Source organism: Lytechinus variegatus, chromosome 16 (genome assembly GCF_018143015.1).
Source record: "Lytechinus variegatus isolate NC3 chromosome 16, Lvar_3.0, whole genome shotgun sequence".
Classification (NCBI taxonomy): Eukaryota; Metazoa; Echinodermata; class Echinoidea; order Temnopleuroida; family Toxopneustidae; genus Lytechinus; species Lytechinus variegatus.
The window spans coordinates 24,175,920-24,197,831 of NC_054755.1; the positions used below are offsets into that span (position 1 = coordinate 24,175,920).

Below are 21,912 nucleotides of genomic sequence, written 5' to 3' on the forward strand. Positions count from 1 at the left end.
GCGCGATGGCTCGGAGAAAAGTAGGTAACTCAACTCAATTAACCGGACTTTGCAAGCTTTGGTTATAAATTATTAAAAGTAGGACATATATCAGGCTTTTCATTCGAAAGCATAGTGGGAATTATTAATCCTTGGTTGGACTGGCAAAACTACTATATTTCCCTCGGGGTTCCCCCCATATGAATTTGTAACCCCCGATTTCTTTCACCTAATTTGAAGCTTTTAATCAGCCCGGGCAGCTGCGCTGCGCGCACACACAGAACCGACTAAGCGTACAATTTCGCTCAGCTGTGCGGTTGAATCTGATTGGATCGGATGGGATCACGCTAGGTTCGCGACCGTTCTATTTAGAGCAAGGGTGACACGGAGGTGGGCATGTTGGGAGGGACACGTACGGCGATTTATTGAGACTGTTCATTTTCAGCAGGCATTGTTTCTTGTCATTTTCTTTTCAAGGAATGTGAGATGCAATTCATTAGCTGTCTCATCGCTCTCTGCCTACGTGATTATTTACTGAAGATTAGTACAAATGTCGCCTCTCTTCTTCATCTTTTTCTCATTCAATCTCATCGATACCCGGTGTCGGGTTTCTCTTCCCCTCCCTCGTGGAGAAATGAAATGCGCAAATGTAGCAAAGTTCCCCAAATCAGACGGAGGCTCCAATTTGTTTAATATTTTGACGGGTTTTTTTTCATCCAATGAGAATCATTTATATATCAAAATGTTCAGAATGAACTGAATGACTTGAATCTTTTTCCGGTGGTAAAAAATAGCCCACTCCCGGCAAGAAACCACCAGATATAGCCGGAAGCGTTCAGTCAAAAAGTTCATTACCACAGAAAGTTTGACCAAATTGATGGAAAATAACCAAAAAATGACGGTGCGATGGCACAACAAAAAATCGTGATTTTTACATCACCATAAAGAAGAAGAGTTAAATTTTCTAATGCTTTTTCCTGTGGTGAACTAGGCCAATCAGATCAAAAGATATGGTTGAAAAAATGGGGGAAATGGCACATTTTTGCGGCTTTTCACGGCGGCGCGCGGTGTGTTTGAAGAGGTTGACGCTTAAGTGTATGGGTAAAATCCATATGTCGGGAAAAATAGTAATTGCCAGACCAACCTCGGATAAATAATTCCACTATACTTTCTCAAAGCCTGATATATTTGTTTACTGTACAAATTATTTTGCTCACGATTCGAGTTTCCATTGCATTCTGTTCATGCTTACAAAAAGTACTGAATATAAAAAAAATAAACTCGCGCTACGCGCTGGTATTCTTTGACAGGCAAATTTAGTGAGATAATTAATATCTTCATGTATTACAGAAAGCTGTGATTTAAGTATGTCAAATGTTACCGTTTCAAGTCAATAAATCACTTATTTTCATCTCGCTCCTGGCATCAATTCTATAAACATGTTGATCTTGTTCAGTGTTTTGATAAGTGCTTAGAATCCTAGGTTTTGGGTCAGAATATCGTTTTTTTTTAGCTCGCGCTTCGCGTTCGCATCAATTGTTTAGTTAGATAGAGGAAGGCGGGGTAAGTTGTGACACTTTCTCCATTTTGCTTGTTAGAATTGATATGGACTAATAATATTGTAGAAATAAGTACCTTGCCTTTAAATCTGATTATTGGTAATATTTTCCGCCATTTTGCTTGTTAGAATTGATATGGACTAATAATATTGTAGAAATAAGTACCTTGCCTTTAAATCTGATTATTGGTAATATTTTCCGCCTATATATATATATTACTTTTTACCCCTTTCCTGTGATGATAATGCCCCCAAACATCTTTACAACACATTCCACCCATATGTGATTTGGTGTCCAATGTGATCTTCCAAATCAAAATTCAACCTATTCAAAGTGACGGTATAAAATAGATACGGTTGAACCTGATAACCTGGGCTCACAAATATACCTTTAAAAACTGCCCCATCCACCACTTCATGATTTTCAATCCTCGTCACCATGGACACATCACAACTACGGCCATCTGCCGTACTTGCAAACATACCCAGGCCATAACTCAGGTGACCAACAAGCATCCCCTTCGTACCCAATCTCCCACCATCACACTATTTTGAGCGTTATGTATCCACTCATCTCCCTCCCCTTGGCGCTGATTAGAGATTGGGAGACATGTGCCCTCTATGTTAGCTTTGAGAAAGGGAACTTCCAAACACCAAGGGGCTCACAGGCCTAATTCATTTCCCATAGACTCGTGTGTTAAAGTGGCACTTAAAAAGAATTCATAAAAAATAAGGAGGAAATTCGAGGGCTGAATGTTTACTACCAGTGAATAGGATAAATGTCTGACATTCCATATCTGACCGGAAAAGGGTACCTCGACCGGCTCATTTTAAAAATAAATCAGCATTTATGAAGACTACACCTGACGGGACCAAATTCATCACTTGAGAGAGTAAAATGACCCTAATTCTTCCGCCAGTAAAAATATAGTTCAGTAATGGTGATATATCTTTCCAATTTGGAAAAAGTAAGTTCAGTAGGTACCCTCCCTAGAATCAGTGTTAGATTGTCAGTCATATACATTCATTTTTGTCAATCAGCAATATCAAATTTAAAAATTGAGCAATGGGTTGGCTCGAATGAATATCTATGGCCTGCCAGTTGTTTTTTTTTTTCAATTTGTTTCCCCTCCACAGGGATTTTATTATTATTCAAACATAACAAGATATCTTTTCAATAACAAATCAAATTAATAACAACAAAATACAGTACAACAGTAATTGCAACAAATATATAAATTGAACTGTCAGGTTCACATAATAGTAAACAATTTAAGAAACAAGCGAGGAGTAAATGAACAATAATATTCATATGTATAATTGTACATGGAAAGGGAACTGAACAGATCACCTCATGTAAACATGGCACGTAATTGAAACCATTTCTTTGTAAACTTTACCATTTTACAATTTGACTCTGCGATATATTTTTCATTCTTGAAATAGTTCTGAAGTGCAAATTTGATATTATCAAAAACAGGTAATTGATGTTTAACTCTGGAAGTGTAAATCATTTGCCGTATCACTATCAATAAACAATTTAATGCATGATTACTTGAACCTCTTAAGCCAAATAATTTTTCTTTATTAGAGAAAAATATTCTATTTCCAGTTTTAAGAAATATCCATTGTTCAAACTTGTCCCATATATGTTTAATACATGTACATTCACAAAGTAGATGAGTGACTGTTTCACGGTGTACATTACAAAAAGTACATTCTTTTTGTTGAGCTAAATTAATTTTAAACAATATTTCATTTGTATATAAAATGCGTTGCATTATTTTGAACTGAAACCAACGTAAATTCACATCGGTAGTAAAACTGAATCCAATAGAGCAATACGACTGCCATTGCTTATCATTCATATCGAATATACACTTCCACTTAAGAAAACTTTTACACTCCACTTTTCTTTTCTTTTTAAGAATCGTATAGATGTGTGAACAACCTTTATCATATTTCATAACAAGTGCTATTGTATCAGGGATAATAGGTTCTTGGAACTTGCTAAAGTGTGTGCCATTGCTAAAACCGTCTCTTATAGCATCACATAATCCACGGTAAAAAAGAAAATTTATTTGAACATTGTATTTTTCCTGAAGGTCATTCAAAGAGAGGAAATTGCCATGTACATCTAAAATATCATTAACAAAACGAACACCCCTATTATTTAGAGATCTACTGTGAATTGAGCTATTACCTATTTTGATAAAATCATTGTTCCATAAGGGTTGGCAAGGTATATCATTACAGTGCATAGATAACAGTGTGCTATACGCTAAGAACATTTCTTTCAAAAAAGTATTTTTAATTTCGTGTGCCAGTCTAAAAAAATAGCTATTTCCCATATAAAGATCCAAGTTTTTAGTTTTATGCAAAAAAGAGTGGAGAAGACAAATAATATTACCGTCAATGGAACCGTTTATCATTTTTTTCATCCAAGAAATTTTCAATGACTGGCAATGCAGATTTATGTCTATCATTTTTACTCCACCTTCAGAATAACTCTGAGACATTTGATTTCTACTTACTTTATCTGGTTTCTCTCCCCATATGAATCTATGAAATTGGGAATTTACATCTTTTAGAAATAACTCACTTGGATTCGGGAGAGAAAGAATTAAGTAGTTTAATTTAGACACAAACAATGACTTGACAACCGTAACTCTTCCAAGGACCGTCAGGTAACGTCTCAACCATGAAGTCATTTGACTTTTGATTTCTTTAAACTTTTCATTGTAATTATGCACTGTCATTTTCTAAAGATCTGTACAAAAATCTATACCTAAATATCTGAAGTATTCATCAAATACCCAATTCAAATTCCTGTTGGCAAGAATACAGTCTTTCTTGTTCTTGTATCCTCCAATCCATATTGCATGTGTCTTTGTTATATTAACAGTCAAACCTGAAATTGTTTTATATTTTTCCAAGATGTCAAAAGCACTACTCAATTCTCTTTCTGAACCGTTTAATGTCAGAAGAGTGTCATCTGCATACTGTAATATTTTATGACATTTACCAGAGGGCATCCTCAAACCATCTATTGACATTGATTGTCGAAACAAAACGCCAAGTATTTCAGCACATAATAGAAAAATATATGGAGACAATGGATCTCCTTGGCGACAGCCTCGCTCTATTGAAAATCTGGGAGACAGGTGTCCATTGATTAAAACACAAGATTGAGCATTTTCATAAAACACATCAAACCATTTAACAATGGTCGGACCGAATTTAAAGAAGTGTAGTACATTGCGAATAAAGTCATGAGAAATTGAATCGAATGCCTTCTCAAAATCTATAAGTAACAATAAACCGGGAATATCGTTTAATTCAGTATATAATAATATATCATATAACAAGCGGATGTTTTCTCCGATAAAGCGTCCGGACATAAACCCTTTCTGATTTTCATGAATAAGAAGAGGGAGTACATTCTTCAATCTATTAGCTATACAAGTAGATCCTATTTTGTATACGACATTTAATAATGATATGGGTCTCCAATTTTTTAAATAGTGTCTATCTTTATTTCCTTTGGGGATTAAAGTAATAACTCCCAACTTCTGTATGTAAGGCATACCAGATAAAAATGAAGAGTTTAAATATCTAACTAAAAATATATGGATTTCCTTCCAAAAATGTTTAAAAAATTCAACAGTGAATCCATCTAGACCAGGAGATTTATTGTTTTTCATATTTGTTAGGGCATAATAAACCTCGTCGATGGAGAGCTCTCCTTCTAAATTCCGTGACATAGCATTTGTTAATTTATTTAGTTCATCATTGTTTATCATTGCATTTAAATCAGTATTTATAACAGGGTGCCTTTCATATAGTTGTGAATAAAAAGAAACAATTTCTGATGTAATATCCTCATGTGTTGTTACTTCCTTATTTTCATTGGTAATCAATTTGCATATTCTTTTATTAACAACATTTTTCTTTTCTAAATTTAAAAAATATTTGGATGGTTTCTCTCCGAACTCCATCCATTTAGTTCTGGATCTCATCTTTATTTCTTCATTATTTTCTTTTCTCAATGACTCTAACTGAGCTTTCTTCTCATTCAAAACAGTTAACCCCCTTTCTATATTTGTATTTAAAACCAAATTCTTTTCTAAATTTACAATTTCTTTCTCTAAATCATTTTCTAGATTAACGGTTTTTTTCTTTTTTGCTGCAGCATATGAAATTGTTTCACCTCTAACAACTGTTAACAGCGTATCAAAAAACAGCTGATCACTTACATTAAACTCATACAAAGGATTTTGACCATCGACTACATTTTCACCGGATCTTACCGGTCGAGTTGAGTAGGTATCAATTGTTTGTTGAATAACACCTTTAATCAGTTCTATATAAATATCATCTTTTAACAATGAATTGTTAAATTTCCAGTAACTCGGTCCTGTCTTACAATGATTTAGATTCAATGATAACTTCACCAACGAATGATCAGTTCTATATCCCGGTAGAATTTCTATTCTGTTGACAAGAGACATTAATTCATGAGATACAAGAAAATAATCCAATCTGGCTGCCTTAAATGGAGTGGGTTGGCGCCATGTAAATATCTTTTCATGTTCATGTAATTCTCTCCATGGATCCACCAAACTTAAGTTAGTTTTCATTTCATCAACTCTTTTCTTTGCGTTTGGATTATTCAAACGGACATAATTAAATGTGTCTTTATCAAAATTTTGGACCAAATTCCAATCACCACAAAAAATTGTTAAAGGGTTTTCAAATTCTAATGCAACATTTTCAACATCTGAATAAAAGTTAACATTGTCTTGGTTAGGGCCGTATAGAGATATCAATGTTATATTATAATCATATATCTGGAGATCTAAAGCAACAAAATTCCCTTCGGTTGACCTTTTAATTTGATTTATATTAAAAATAACACCCTCCGCAAAGAGAATGGCTACACCCCTAGCATTAGACGTTTTATGACTAAAAAAACAATTATCTCCCCAAATACGTTTTATTGAAACTTCGTCTTCACTTACAAAATGAGTGTCCTGCAAGCAGCAGATATGAAACTTTTTTGCCCTTAATATATTCTAAGACATCATTTCTTTTTTACTATTTCCTAAACCTCGTGATTAGATCCGGGGACAAGGCGTCTTGTCTCCGGGAAAGATCGAGACTTCACCGACGTTGATGTTTACATCAACGGGGCAGACGTATCCCCATACTCCGGTACGGGTGTAGGATTGGAGCTGTGACTTTCCTAATGTCTTTCTCTGTCATCTCCATCCTGCTTGCATACTATAGGCCTATATATATATAACATATTTAAAGCAATAGCCCTGGTTTTAATTTGTGGGAAACACCTACTCTACTTTAAATCCTAGTAGATATCCTAATAAAAAATAGAAGAAATGATACAAAAAATATAGAAAAGAAAAAGAAAAAAGAAAGGAAAAAAATAAATATTTGACTTTTCTTTTTTTCAATTTTAAGTAAAAAAACGTTAATAATATAATATATACTATTGCGAAAATAGTCAAATTGACTGGTTGCCAAATAAAAATCAGAACCCCCTCCCCCAGGTCCAATCTGGACTAGGACAGTCCATGCCCAGGTTCCAATGATCAGCTGCCGTGGCTTTCACTTATATGCTTTTCACACTGCACTTTTTTCCCTTAACCCCAGGAAATTGGTGGGGCTAAGGGGGGGGGGGGGTCTTAGCCCCACCAGTTTCCCGGGGTTAAGCTTAGCCCACTCCGTTTTCACACTCTATACGTTTTAGAAAAGTGGGCTAGCACAGTAGTACAGTACTATCTGGCCCTGCAAAAAAAACAGGGTTAGCCGGACGAGAGATGTAGTGTGAAACGAAACAGGGCTAAAGAAAAGTGGGGCTCAAGCATTTAACGATCACAGAAGTCGAAATTGCACGTTAATCGCGCTCTGTATGGCAAAATCATCAATATTTGAAGAGCTCACTTGCAAAAGCGGTCAGGTCAATTTTCATCAAATTTGATTTTTAAGTCAAGTAGCCTTTTTTTTAGCTCTTTTTAGTAGCTCTATAAGATGATACCAAAGAAAAGTTGAAATTCCTATTCAAAAGTGAACTTAAATGGCAAAGAATAATCACTTTTTTTCAAAAGGGGTTAGGTCCATTTCAGTTTAGTTGCAAATGGGGTTAGGTCCACACATATTATTTTTTGGAAAAGAATATAAAAAATATGAAGGCAGGTAGATTTCTTTTATACCCAATTTTATGTTCTCATGGTAGGGTATCATGCAAAATCAGTTTCGCATAGTCCCAGGAGTCCCAGGAACCTCCAATCTGTACTCCATTGTAACTAAGGATCAATACAGATTATATTACAGTGATAGATAACACAGCTAGTAGACATCAGTTATAATTAGCAGATAAGAGATGTCTATCCACATGTCCTAACTAAAGATTCTTTGAAATTTGATTGCAATCAACTTGCACGTATTTAAAAAAAAAGATAAGAGAAGAACTTTTCTGTTTCGGTGGTAAGTTTATGATAACGCGTAACTTCCTTGAACGTCGGAGATATTGGAAAACATGTTCAATAAAAGGGGAAAACATACTCTCAGTCTTCGAAGTATCGTGTTATTTTATTGGTCATGAGCACGTGACTTGTGTTACTTGAAATTTTTCGGATGAGCTGATTCTAACATTCTACATTCCTCGATTAATAAATACATAAACTACATTTTTAAGCGTTAATCTAGGATTTAAATTTCCTTTTCATTAGACCATTTTTTCTTTATTTTTTTTTTTTTTTTTTAAGTGTCACTTATCACAGTCAGACACGCCCTATGAATACCAATCTGCATACGCACGCGCACTTTTTATTGGGCGTGCAATTGCGCAAAGTCCATTAACCAATCAATTGTTGTGAGGTGATTTTGGCATGCGCGTTCGAGGGTTGTGTGGAAGTACGTGGTCATGAAAAGGTTGCGGAAAATCCAGGAAATTCACTAACAATTCACTGAAAAGTCGGTGCACCGATAATAATCTTTCTTAATTTAAAAGACAACGTAACTCTCCGATTTTTTAAGTTCAGCTATTATAACTACGCCAGCCGTTTGGATAATTCATAATCTGTTGCCTTGTCCAACAATCAGGATCGGAAACACAGAGCTTGACTTAAAGCAATAACTACCACTCAACTCAGAAGCTTTCTACTTTTGGCATGTTTGGAGACCACCCGATTTCGACTTAATATGTATTACCTCTTTGACAATAAACACCGCTCTCTGGAAATTCACAGTTAAATCGACTAAGGCAACTCATCGAAATTTTCTAGAAATCTTTTGTCGTTAGACTGATCTCGTAGAAAGAAGATGGCAGCTGGAGCTCAACAGGAAGTAAGATGTTTTGATATTTTTTTGGATACACTATATACATGTATATATAAACCTTGATTTAAGCTACGCCTACCATTGTTCTCTTCATCCATTTCTTTCACAAAATATTTAAAAGAGTTGCCAAAGCTGTTGTACATGTATAATATCACACAAACACACACACACATATATATATATATATGCATAATTCACTAAAGCGAGTCTGAAATGCGAGTTTCAGTGACAATATGGCGCCCTGGAAAACCGTGTTTGATAACCCGACCTGATAACGATATTCTAAGCACCCTTTTAAAGGGGAAGTTCACCCTGACAAAAAGTTTATTGTAAAATAGCAGAAAGAATAATAAAAAATATTGCCGAAGGTTTGAGAAAAATTCATCAAATAATTAAAAAGTTATTAGAATTTCAATTATTTGATTTGTGACGTCATATGCGAGCAGCATTCCTACATAGCGAATGGTGAAAAATCAATGAAAGTCATTTTCTCAGAAAATTGAAAATGGTTTTTACTGTAACTTTTGTATATCAATAGACAAATCATTCCATACCCGATCATGAAAAGAAAACAAAATTAAGTCATCAGGAACCATACAAAATTTGAAATTCATACATTTTATATTACATAACACATGGGGCAGCTGCTCGTTTATGACGTCACAAATCCAAACTTTTGAACTCTAATAACTTTCTTACTCTTTAACGGATTTTCCTCAAACCTTCACCAATATTTTTTACTATTTTTTCTGCTATTTTCACAACAAAGTTTTCTTCAGGGTGAACTTCCCCTTTAAGTATTAACATTTATAGGTATCTAACGATAAAATCCTAGAAAGGTTGCATTAATATCTATTGTGAATTACATATTTTAAAGTAACAATTCTCAAGTTAATTTCATTGAAAAGGAATTTGCAAATGTTTACTTACTTATGTGAGATTATGAGGCAAAGGGAACACGTATGAAGGTACCCCCAAAAGGTCAAGCGCGCACAAAGTTTCCCACCTTTTTCTCTAGCGTGAGCATGTTGTTTTTTACATGTTCGTATGGCCACATGTATAGAGTACTATTCCTGTTGCTTCGGGGTCGTACATTTATGTCCGGTAGCAAACAACGATATCTAAGCAACGATATTATTTTTTTTATATAGATGGTCAATATAAATAAAAACAGTCGCTTGATGTTTAGGGGAGTATTTTCAATTTTCACTGCATAATGGTGAATGAATTATTTTGCGCTAACGTTGTTAATTTTTTAAGGTTTTTCTCGTTTCGAGGATGCACAATATTGGGTTTTTTTTGTAATCCGTAAAGTAAAAGGTGGCTGAAATGTAAAATTTGTATATGACTTTTATGTTACTTATGTATTTATTTAAGGGTAAGCATTGAAAATACATTTGAAACTCGATATTTGAAAGCATGGATGCATCGATAATTTATTTCTATTATCATTGTCATGTCATCTTTATCATTATCATCATCATCATCATCATCATCATCACCGCCGTCATCATCATCATTAATTATCATGACCATCATCATCACCATCCCCACCGTTGTCATCATCATTATCATCATCACCACCATAATAGTCACTATCACCATCAGCATCATCGTCGTCATCATCATTAGAGACAGCATACAAAACCAAGTGCAAATTTTATTGACTATCAAACTAACAGAATTAAATTAAGAAGCAAGATAAACTAAGAAGTTAACTTTTATTAAACATGTACCATAAACAAGACGTTGTTTAAAAACATATTGGCTACTTTCAAGGACAAAAATGACAATATCCCCAATGCAAAAGCAAGACATGCCTAAATCTTTTTAAAATGAAATATCAAGTCGATTAAGGAAACTTTTTTTTCAAGCAAAACAGCTAGCACTATGAAATGGAAAAAATAAAGAACTGGAACCCCACCACACCACTGCTAGTGCCGAAACACAAGACATCGGAAAATATTCAATTTAATAAAAAAGAAATGGCCGGATGCTAACATCCATATGGTTCTTTCTTTTTACACCTGGAACTCCCACAACCAACTGGTTATTGCTCAGATTACTCCGAAATCATGACTTAAGAAAAGAAAACACAAAGAAAAGATAACGGCTTGCATCAGATATTCGTCACCCTTTTACATAGCGAATTTAGCTCCTTTTAGAATAAAACTGTTTGATTAATCTCCTTTTAGAATAAAACTAAAACTTGCAATCAATTTTTACCAACCTTCTCCAAAGATTTTTTTTTCAAATGCGATATGGTGCATTTGATTCCCACGTCTAAGATACATACATTTATATTAAAAAAAAATAAATTTTGCTCAAAATTGGATTTAGGCCCTTTGGAATGGTAGGACAGATTTGAATTTATAAACTGAAATACAACTTGTCAAACCCGAGCCATTCTATTCAGTTTCCTCAAACCGATTAGTTTATCCCATTTGTCTACTGATTAGAACCAATTTGCTAGTCCATTTTCTTTTTAAGTGAAAACCACATTAGCGTTAAGTTGGATTTGATAAAAGAGGTAAAAGAAATATTGGTATTAAGAAATCAACAGCAATGCCGTATTATGTGGCGTCACATGCTAACATCTCTCCAGTATGTCATACTGTAATAAAGGAAACAATATATTTGTCATTTCTGATGGTTAACGGTGTGTATAAAATAATATGTCTATAAATAATACATTAACTCGTACATACATGGAATAATTTCCGAAGGGGGAAGGGGGGGACTTTTAATTGAATAACATAGGTATAGGTTTACGTGACCAAAACCACTCTGCTTATATTCGTCTTTCCCCTTTCTTCTTCATTTTCTTTTTTAAAAATTTTCTTACTGCTTGAAAATGTATAGGGGCTGTCAACACCCCACCCGTAGCAGCACACCCATCTTATTTATCCTTCCAACATACTTAAGTTCATTAACTTCCTTGACTCTGAGGCGGTGGCGGCAATCCATGTTTCGGATGGGGGGGGGGGAGTGAAAAATAATGTCAAAAATTTTCGGGTTGTCGAAAAAATCTAAGATAGTAATTTTATGCCAAGTCTTATAGAGATTTTTAATGCTTCTTCATAACAATATTTATCTCCTTTTTTCCCTGGGGGGTCGATATATTTGCCCTCAACAAAATATTTTAATGGGGGAAGATGCCCCCCCTGCTTTCCCGCGGGACCGACGCCTCTGCTGTGGCGCTGTTTCTTTTCCCCACATATTTATGTATTCACATCCGCAAGAAGAGCATTCAGACATTTTGTAATCTCGTCACACAAAACATGCCATTTTACGCCATGCTTTTTCTTATCCACCTTATCTGGATGGTAGATTGCAATGGCATGGATGAGGAGCCGTCTTGTCGAACTCTTCGATGACGCGGAAGATGGACTGCGCAACTTGGACTTATCAACCCCCTTGGGAGGCCACTGCTTGTACACCCGTTCGATGAATTTTTCAAGGGTAAGCTTTTTAAAACCTTCCAATTTCTTTAGATCGGCTTTCAGCTGAATCTTTGCGTTTTCCCTCTCCTTCGCTTCCTCCTTTCGTTGTGTTTGACGCTCCTGTGCCTCTGCATAATGATAAAGAATGGACAAGGTGTATCTGTTCCTTCTAAACAATTGAATAATTATCATTAACAGTAGTAGTAGAAGTAGTACTAGTAGTAGTAGTAGTAGTAGAAGTAGTAGTAGTAGTAGTAGTAGTAGTAGTGGTAGTAGCAGTAGTAGTAGTAGTAGTAGTAGTAATAGTAATATAATAATACCAATAATAATAATGATAATCATCATAGTGGTAAATAATCATAACAACAATAACGATGATATGATGTAATGATGATGATAATGATGTTGATAATAATGATGATAATGATGATGATGACGACGATGATGACGATGATGATGATGATGAATGTGATGATACTTCAAAAGCTTTGAAAACAAGTGTAACACCTTTGGTAGCCTCGCTTGCATTACGCAATACAATATTGCAATGTGATAAAACATTCATATGAATAGTACCAGACCTTAGACCCTGACCATGTGACCTAAGACTTGTGCAAGACGATCAGTGATTCTTGATTACCCTTCTGTCCAAGTATCATGAATTACATGTAGATCCATAACCTTCAAAGTTATGATGGTATTTCAACACCATGGTCAAAATATATTGATCTATTGACCTTTGTCCAAGTTTCATGAACTAGATCCATAAACTTTTTAAGTAATTACATTTCAAAGACTTAACCTTGGTTAAGATTTCCATGTGGAACACGGTCTAAGTTCATCGACTCTATAAATGACCTTGACCTTGGCCATGTGACCATGAACTCGGACAGAGTTCAGTAATACTTGCTCAACCTTATGTCCTAGTTTCATGGACTATAGGTCCATATATACTTTCTAAGTTATATGATCAGATGATGACATTTTAAACAGTTAACCTTGGTCAAGATTTCAATGTTGACAACGCCGCCGTCGTCACCGCTGCCGTCGGAAAAGCGGTGCCCATGGTCTCGTTCCGCTATACAGGCGAGACAACAACAAAAAACCCCGAACCACCAGAACTTTTTAAAAATAAGTTATATGTTACTTTGAATATTAATGAGAAAAGTTTATCGTTTTGTTGAGATGGAAGGCATACCTTTGACCTTTGCAAGACATTTCTGAGCGACATCTCTTTGGTGGTGGATATCTTTCTCCAGATCAGTTATGTTTACTTCGAAGCTCGGGTCAACGTCTGAACAACTTTTCCTTGCTTCTTTAAGAGTCGCGGCGCAGTCATCCATATACCTAACAGATTACGATGATAATGATAGAGATGTTGACAATAATGATAACAAACGATTGAAAATAAACTAAAGTGGTAGGTCAGTTGTGGTAACGATTTGAAAATGAGTTCATACAAAATCCAATAAAATGACCAAGTGTCACTTTGTACAGTAATTAATTTAAAAAAAAATGCGCCAAGGATTCTGGACGACATTGTGTAATTGCTGAGAAATAAGCAAAATAAGCATGACATGTCATCAGTCTGTCGGGTCTTTTTCCAGGCAATGATAATACAATGTCCCAGGTGTGCTTATTTGTGTTGAATTTTTTCAGTGTGATCGTTTTTCAGGTTTAATGGATTTCATGACTTTACAAAGTTCATGTAACTGTACCAGATGTATAAGGCGACAATTAACCTCGGTTTTGCAGACTTTCTCATGAAATCATTGCCCGGGGGGGGGGGCACTTCCATTCACGAGCGGATACCATGCGCGACCATGGGGTCTCGAAAAGCACCCTAAACACGTAATTTCCATATTCTGAAAATGCACCCCTTAACAAGTATTGGCGTGTGAAACCCTACCCTTAACAAGTATTGGAAACAAAACGATACTCTTGGCAAATATTCCCTGAAATGAACCCCTAAACAAGTACAGGAATGTTTTATTGTTATGGGTCATTCGGTCGTCGGCTTTACCTTATTTGGTTTAGTACGACCCCACCTTCTACACCTCGCGCAAATCGGACTTTAAACACGAAGTGTTGGGGCAAAAAGGACATCTTTTATAAAACATTTTAATTTTGTTTTATCATCCCCGCAAATTTGACCCTAAACACGTAATCTTCCTAGCGAATTAGATACCCTTTTTTCATTATTTTTGTGTTTTTGACACCCTTTTCACGTTACGTACGTAACGTGCCCTGTCGTGAAAAAGACATCCTTTTTACGTGTTTTTTTGGTCACGCATGGTATCCACTCGTCAATGTAAGTGGCCCCCCGGGAATCATTGTTTATTGCAACTACTTTCATTTATTTTTAAAGGGCAAGTCTACCCCCCCATTAGAAAAAAATGGTTTGAATAAAAACATAAAAATCAAACAAGCTTATCACTGAAAATGTCATCGAAATCAGACATATCGGAGGTGAACTAAGAAAGACATGACATTTTGAAATTTTAAAAAGTTATATGCACAACTCGCATAACTCAGGGACGTGCAAGAGAGAGAGTTGGTGACGTCTCTTACACACCCTTTTTTATTGCATGGATTATACAATATTTCATTTATAAAGATTTGATAGTCGGGAGACTCTTCATCGAATAACGATAGGCCATTGAAATGTTCATTCCATATGTTCAGGGACAAATCAAATTTAGTTTAATAATACATACACAACCAAAAAAATATATGAAACGAGTAGAGCAAATATCTTAGTATATGAAAACATCTTGCATTTTATGCATACCTCAGACAGCCATTGTATTCCCTTTCCTTGATAGCATCCTTTCCATTTCTGAAGTAGATATTATTATATTGGCTGGGATGTGGAAGGCCAAGGTGTTAGTGGCCAGTGGTAAATATACATTATTATATCCTGATTTGTACCTAATATGTAATTATTTATGCTCTCCCTTTGTCCAGGGGTAATTGTCGAAGAACCGTATGTATATAGATCTATAGGCTATGTGGTGCTCGACTAGCCTGGAGGCGTCTGAAACTGAAACTTTCAGTGAAAGTCATGATTTTAACCCAGGGAACTGTAACTGTACCAGATGTATAAGGCGACAATTAACCTCGGTTTTGCAGACTTTCTCATGAAATCATTGCCCGGGGGGAGGGCACTTCCATTCACGAGCGGATACCATGCGCGACCATGGGGTCTCGAAAAGCACCCTAAACACGTAATTTCCATATTCTGAAAATGCACCCCTTAACAAGTATTGGCGTGTGAAACCCTACCCTTAACAAGTATTGGAAACAAAACGATACTCTTTGCAAATATTCCCTGAAATGAACCCCTAAACAAGTACAGGAATGTTTTATTGTTATGGGTCATTCGGTCGTCGGCTTTACCTTATTTGGTTTTAGTACGACCCCACCTTCTACACCTCGCGCAAATCGGACTTTAAACACGAAGTGTTGGGACAAAAAGGACATCTTTTATAAAACATTTTAATTTTGTTTTATCATCCCCGCAAATTTGACCCTAAACACGTAATCTTCCTAGCGAATTAGATACCCTTTTTTCATTATTTTTGTGTTTTTGACACCCTTTTCACGTTACGTACGTAACGTGCCCTGTCGTGAAAAAGACATCCTTTTTACGTGTTTTTTTGGTCGCGCATGGTATCCACTCGTCAATGTAAGTGGCCCCCCGGGAATCATTTATTTTTAAAGGGCAAGTCTACCCCCCCCCCATTAGAAAAAAATGGTTTGAATAAAAACATCAAAATCAAACAAGCTTATCACTGAAAATGTCATCGAAATCAGACATATCGGAGGTGAACTAAGAAAGACATGACATTTTGAAATTTTAAAAAGTTATATGCACAACTCGCATAACTCAGGGACGTGCAAGAGAGAGAGTTGGTGACGTCTCTTACACACCCTTTTTTATTGCATGGATTATACAATATTTCATTTATAAAGATTTGATAGTCGGGAGACTCTTCATCGAATAACGATAGGCCATTGAAATGTTCATTCCATATGTTCAGGGACAAATCAAATTTAGTTTAATAATACATACACAACCAAAAAAATATATGAAACGAGTCGAGCAAATATCTTAGTATATGAAAACATCTTGCATTTTATGCATACCTCAGACAGCCATTGTATTCCCTTTCCTTGATAGCATCCTTTCCATTTCTGAAGTAGATATTATTATATTGGCTGGGATGTGGAAGGCCAAGGTGTTAGTGGCCAGTGGTAAATATACACTATTATATCCTGATTTGTACCTAATATGTAATTATTTATGCTCTCCCTTTGTCCAGGGGTAATTATTGTCGAAGAACCGTATGTATATAGATCCATAGGCTATGTGGTGCTCGACTAGCCTGGAGGCGTCTGAAACTGAAACTTTCAGTGAAAGTCATGATTTTAACCCAGGGAACTGTAACTGTACCAGATGTATAAGGCGACAATTAACCTCGGTTTTGCAGACTTTCTCATGAAATCATTGCCCGGGGGGGGGGGGAGGGCACTTCCATTCACGAGCGGATACCATGCGCGACCATGGGGTCTCGAAAAGCACCCTAAACACGTAATTTCCATATTCTGAAAATGCACCCCTTAACAAGTATTGGCGTGTGAAACCCTACCCTTAACAAGTATTGGAAACAAAACGATACTCTTGGCAAATATTTCCTGAAATGAACCCCTAAACAAGTACAGGAATGTTTTATTGTTATGGGTCATTCGGTCGTCGGCTTTACCTTATTTGGTTTAGTACGACCCCACCTTCTACACCTCGCGCAAATCGGACTTTAAACACGAAGTGTTGGGGCAAAAAGGACATCTTTTATAAAACATTTTAATTTTGTTTTATCATCCCCGCAAATTTGACCCTAAACACGTAATCTTCCTAGCGAATTAGATACCCTTTTTCATTATTTTTGTGTTTTTGACACCCTTTTCACGTTACGTACGTAACGTGCCCTGTCGTGAAAAAGACATCCTTTTTACGTGTTTTTTTTGGTCGCGCATGGTATCCACTCGTCAATGTAAGTGGCCCCCCGGGAATCATTGTTTATTGCAACTACTTTCATTTATTTTTAAAGGGCAAGTCTACCCCCCCCCATTAGAAAAAAATGGTTTGAATAAAAACATGAAAATCAAACAAGCTTATCACTGAAAATGTCATCGAAATCAGACATATCGGAGGTGAACTAAGAAAGACATGACATTTTGAAATTTTAAAAAGTTATATGCACAACTCGCATAACTCAGGGACGTGCAAGAGAGAGAGAGTTGGTGACGTCTCTTACACACCCTTTTTTATTGCATGGATTATACAATATTTCATTTATAAAGATTTGATAGTCGGGAGACTCTTCATCGAATAACGATAGGCCATTGAAATGTTCATTCCATATGTTCAGGGACAAATCAAATTTAGTTTAATAATACATACACAACCAAAAAAATATATGAAACGAGTCGAGCAAATATCTTAGTATATGAAAACATCTTGCATTTTATGCATACCTCAGACAGCCATTGTATTCCCTTTCCTTGATAGCATCCTTTCCATTTCTGAAGTAGATATTATTATATTGGCTGGGATGTGGAAGGCCAAGGTGTTAGTGGCCAGTGGTAAATATACATTATTATATCCTGATTTGTACCTAATATGTAATTATTTATGCTCTCCCTTTGTCCAGGGGTAATTGTCGAAGAACCGTATGTATATAGATCTATAGGCTATGTGGTGCTCGACTAGCCTGGAGGCGTCTGAAACTGAAACTTTCAGTGAAAGTCATGATTTTAACCCAGGGAACTGTAACTGTACCAGATGTATAAGGCGACAATTAACCTCGGTTTTGCAGACTTTCTCATGAAATCATTGCCCGGGGGGAGGGCACTTCCATTCACGAGCGGATACCATGCGCGACCATGGGGTCTCGAAAAGCACCCTAAACACGTAATTTCCATATTCTGAAAATGCACCCCTTAACAAGTATTGGCGTGTGAAACCCTACCCTTAACAAGTATTGGAAACAAAACGATACTCTTGGCAAATATTCCCTGAAATGAACCCCTAAACAAGTACAGGAATGTTTTATTGTTATGGGTCATTCGGTCGTCGGCTTTACCTTATTTGGTTTTAGTACGACCCCACCTTCTACACCTCGCGCAAATCGGACTTTAAACACGAAGTGTTGGGGCAAAAAGGACATCTTTTACAAAACATTTTAATTTTGTTTTATCATCCCCGCAAATTTGACCCTAAACACGTAATCTTCCTAGCGAATTAGATACCCTTTTTCATTATTTTTGTGTTTTTGACACCCTTTTCACGTTACGTACGTAACGTGCCCTGTCGTGAAAAAGACATCCTTTTTACGTGTTTTTTTGGTCGCGCATGGTATCCACTCGTCAATGTAAGTGGCCCCCCGGGAATCATTGTTTATTGCAACTACTTTCATTTATTTTTAAAGGGCAAGTCTACCCCCCCCCCCATTAGAAAAAAATGGTTTGAATAAAAACATCAAAATCAAACAAGCTTATCACTGAAAATGTCATCGAAATCAGACATATCGGAGGTGAACTAAGAAAGACATGACATTTTGAAATTTTAAAAAGTTATATGCACAACTCGCATAACTCAGGGACGTGCAAGAGAGAGAGTTGGTGACGTCTCTTACACACCCTTTTTTATTGCATGGATTATACAATATTTCATTTATAAAGATTTGATAGTCGGGAGACTCTTCATCGAATAACGATAGGCCATTGAAATGTTCATTCCATATGTTCAGGGACAAATCAAATTTAGTTTAATAATACATACACAACCAAAAAAATATATGAAACGAGTCGAGCAAATATCTTAGTATATGAAAACATCTTGCATTTTATGCATACCTCAGACAGCCATTGTATTCCCTTTCCTTGATAGCATCCTTTCCATTTCTGAAGTAGATATTATTATATTGGCTGGGATGTGGAAGGCCAAGGTGTTAGTGGCCAGTGGTAAATATACATTATTATATCCTGATTTGTACCTAATATGTAATTATTTATGCTCTCCCTTTGTCCAGGGGTAATTGTCGAAGAACCGTATGTATATAGATCTATAGGCTATGTGGTGCTCGACTAGCCTGGAGGCGTCTGAAACTGAAACTTTCAGTGAAAGTCATGATTTTAACCCAGGGAACTGTAACTGTACCAGATGTATAAGGCGACAATTAACCTCGGTTTTGCAGACTTTCTCATGAAATCATTGCCCGGGGGGAGGGCACTTCCATTCACGAGCGGATACCATGCGCGACCATGGGGTCTCGAAAAGCACCCTAAACACGTAATTTCCATATTCTGAAAATGCACCCCTTAACAAGTATTGGCGTGTTTAACCCTACCCTTAACAAGTATTGGAAACAAAACGATACTCTTGGCAAATATTCCCTGAAATGAACCCCTAAACAAGTACAGGAATGTTTTATTGTTATGGGTCATTCGGTCGTCGGCTTTACCTTATTTGGTTTTAGTACGACCCCACCTTCTACACCTCGCGCAAATCGGACTTTAAACACGAAGTGTTGGGGCAAAAAGGACATCTTTTATAAAACATTTTAATTTTGTTTTATCATCCCCGCAAATTTGACCCTAAACACGTAATCTTCCTAGCGAATTAGATACCCTTTTTTCATTATTTTTGTGTTTTTGACACCCTTTTCACGTTACGTACGTAACGTGCCCTGTCGTGAAAAAGACATCCTTTTTACGTGTTTTTTTGGTCGCGCATGGTATCCACTCGTCAATGTAAGTGGCCCCCCGGGAATCATTGTTTATTGCAACTACTTTCATTTATTTTTAAAGGGCAAGTCTACCCCCCCCCATCAGAAAAAAATGGTTTGAATAAAAACATGAAAATCAAACAAGCTTATCACTGAAAATGTCATCGAAATCAGACATATCGGAGGTGAACTAAGAAAGACATGACATTTTGAAATTTTAAAAAGTTATATGCACAACTCGCATAACTCAGGGACGTGCAAGAGAGAGAGTTGGTGACGTCTCTTACACACCCTTTTTTATTGCATGGATTATACAATATTTCATTTATAAAGATTTGATAGTCGGGAGACTCTTCATCGAATAACGATAGGCCATTGAAATGTTCATTCCATATGTTCAGGGACAAATCAAATTTAGTTTAATAATACATACACAACCAAAATAATATATGAAACGAGTCGAGCAAATATCTTAGTATATGAAAACATCTTGCATTTTATGCATACCTCAGACAGCCATTGTATTCCCTTTCCTTGATAGCATCCTTTCCATTTCTGAAGTAGATATTATTATATTGGCTGGGATGTGGAAGGCCAAGGTGTTAGTGGCCAGTGGTAAATATACATTATTATATCCTGATTTGTACCTAATATGTAATTATTTATGCTCTCCCTTTGTCCAGGGGTAATTGTCGAAGAACCGTATGTATATAGATCTATAGGCTATGTGGTGCTCGACTAGCCTGGAGGCGTCTGAAACTGAAACTTTCAGTGAAAGTCATGATTTTAACCCAGGGAACTGTAACTGTACCAGATGTATAAGGCGACAATTAACCTCGGTTTTGCAGACTTTCTCATGAAATCATTGCCCGGGGGGAGGGCACTTCCATTCACGAGCGGATACCATGCGCGACCATGGGGTCTCGAAAAGCACCCTAAACACGTAATTTCCATATTCTGAAAATGCACCCCTTAACAAGTATTGGCGTGTGAAACCCTACCCTTAACAAGTATTGGAAACAAAACGATACTCTTGGCAAATATTCCCTGAAATGAACCCCTAAACAAGTACAGGAATGTTTTATTGTTATTGGTCATTCGGTCGTCGGCTTTACCTTATTTGGTTTTAGTACGACCCCACCTTCTACACCTCGCGCAAATCGGACTTTAAACACGAAGTGTTGGGGCAAAAAGGACATCTTTTATAAAACATTTTAATTTTGTTTTATCATCCCCGCAAATTTGACCCTAAACACGTAATCTTCCTAGCGAATTAGATACCCTTTTTTCATTATTTTTGTGTTTTTGACACCCTTTTCACGTTACGTACGTAACGTGCCCTGTCGTGAAAAAGACATCCTTTTTACGTGTTTTTTTGGTCGCGCATGGTATCCACTCGTCAATGTAAGTGGCCCCCCGGGAATCATTGTTTATTGCAACTACTTTCATTTATTTTTAAAGGGCAAGTCTACCCCCCCCCCATTAGAAAAAAAATGGTTTGAATAAAAACATCAAAATCAAACAAGCTTATCACTGAAAATGTCATCGAAATCAGACATATCGGAGGTGAACTAAGAAAGACATGACATTTTGAAATTTTAAAAAGTTATATGCACAACTCGCATAACTCAGGGACGTGCAAGAGAGAGAGTTGGTGACGTCTCTTACACACCCTTTTTTATTGCATGGATTATACAATATTTCATTTATAAAGATTTGATAGTCGGGAGACTCTTCATCGAATAACGATAGGCCATTGATATGTTCATTCCATATGTTCAGG

General features: G+C 36.3%; 1 protein-coding gene across 1 annotated transcript in view; it reads right to left on the reverse strand.

Moving 5' to 3' along the window:
• Positions 1 to 10,609: 10,609 nt before the first annotated feature.
• LOC121430300 overlaps positions 10,610 to 21,912 on the reverse strand; it is a 34,337-nt gene continuing 23,034 nt past the window's right edge. Inside the window, exons 8-9 of the mRNA XM_041627579.1 lie at positions 13,538 to 13,686; positions 10,610 to 12,467 (exon numbers count right to left, since the gene is read on the reverse strand). Coding sequence (XP_041483513.1) covers positions 12,118 to 12,467; positions 13,538 to 13,686 — 499 coding nt within the window. The 3' untranslated portion in view covers positions 10,610 to 12,117. The remainder of the gene's footprint in view (positions 12,468 to 13,537; positions 13,687 to 21,912) is intronic.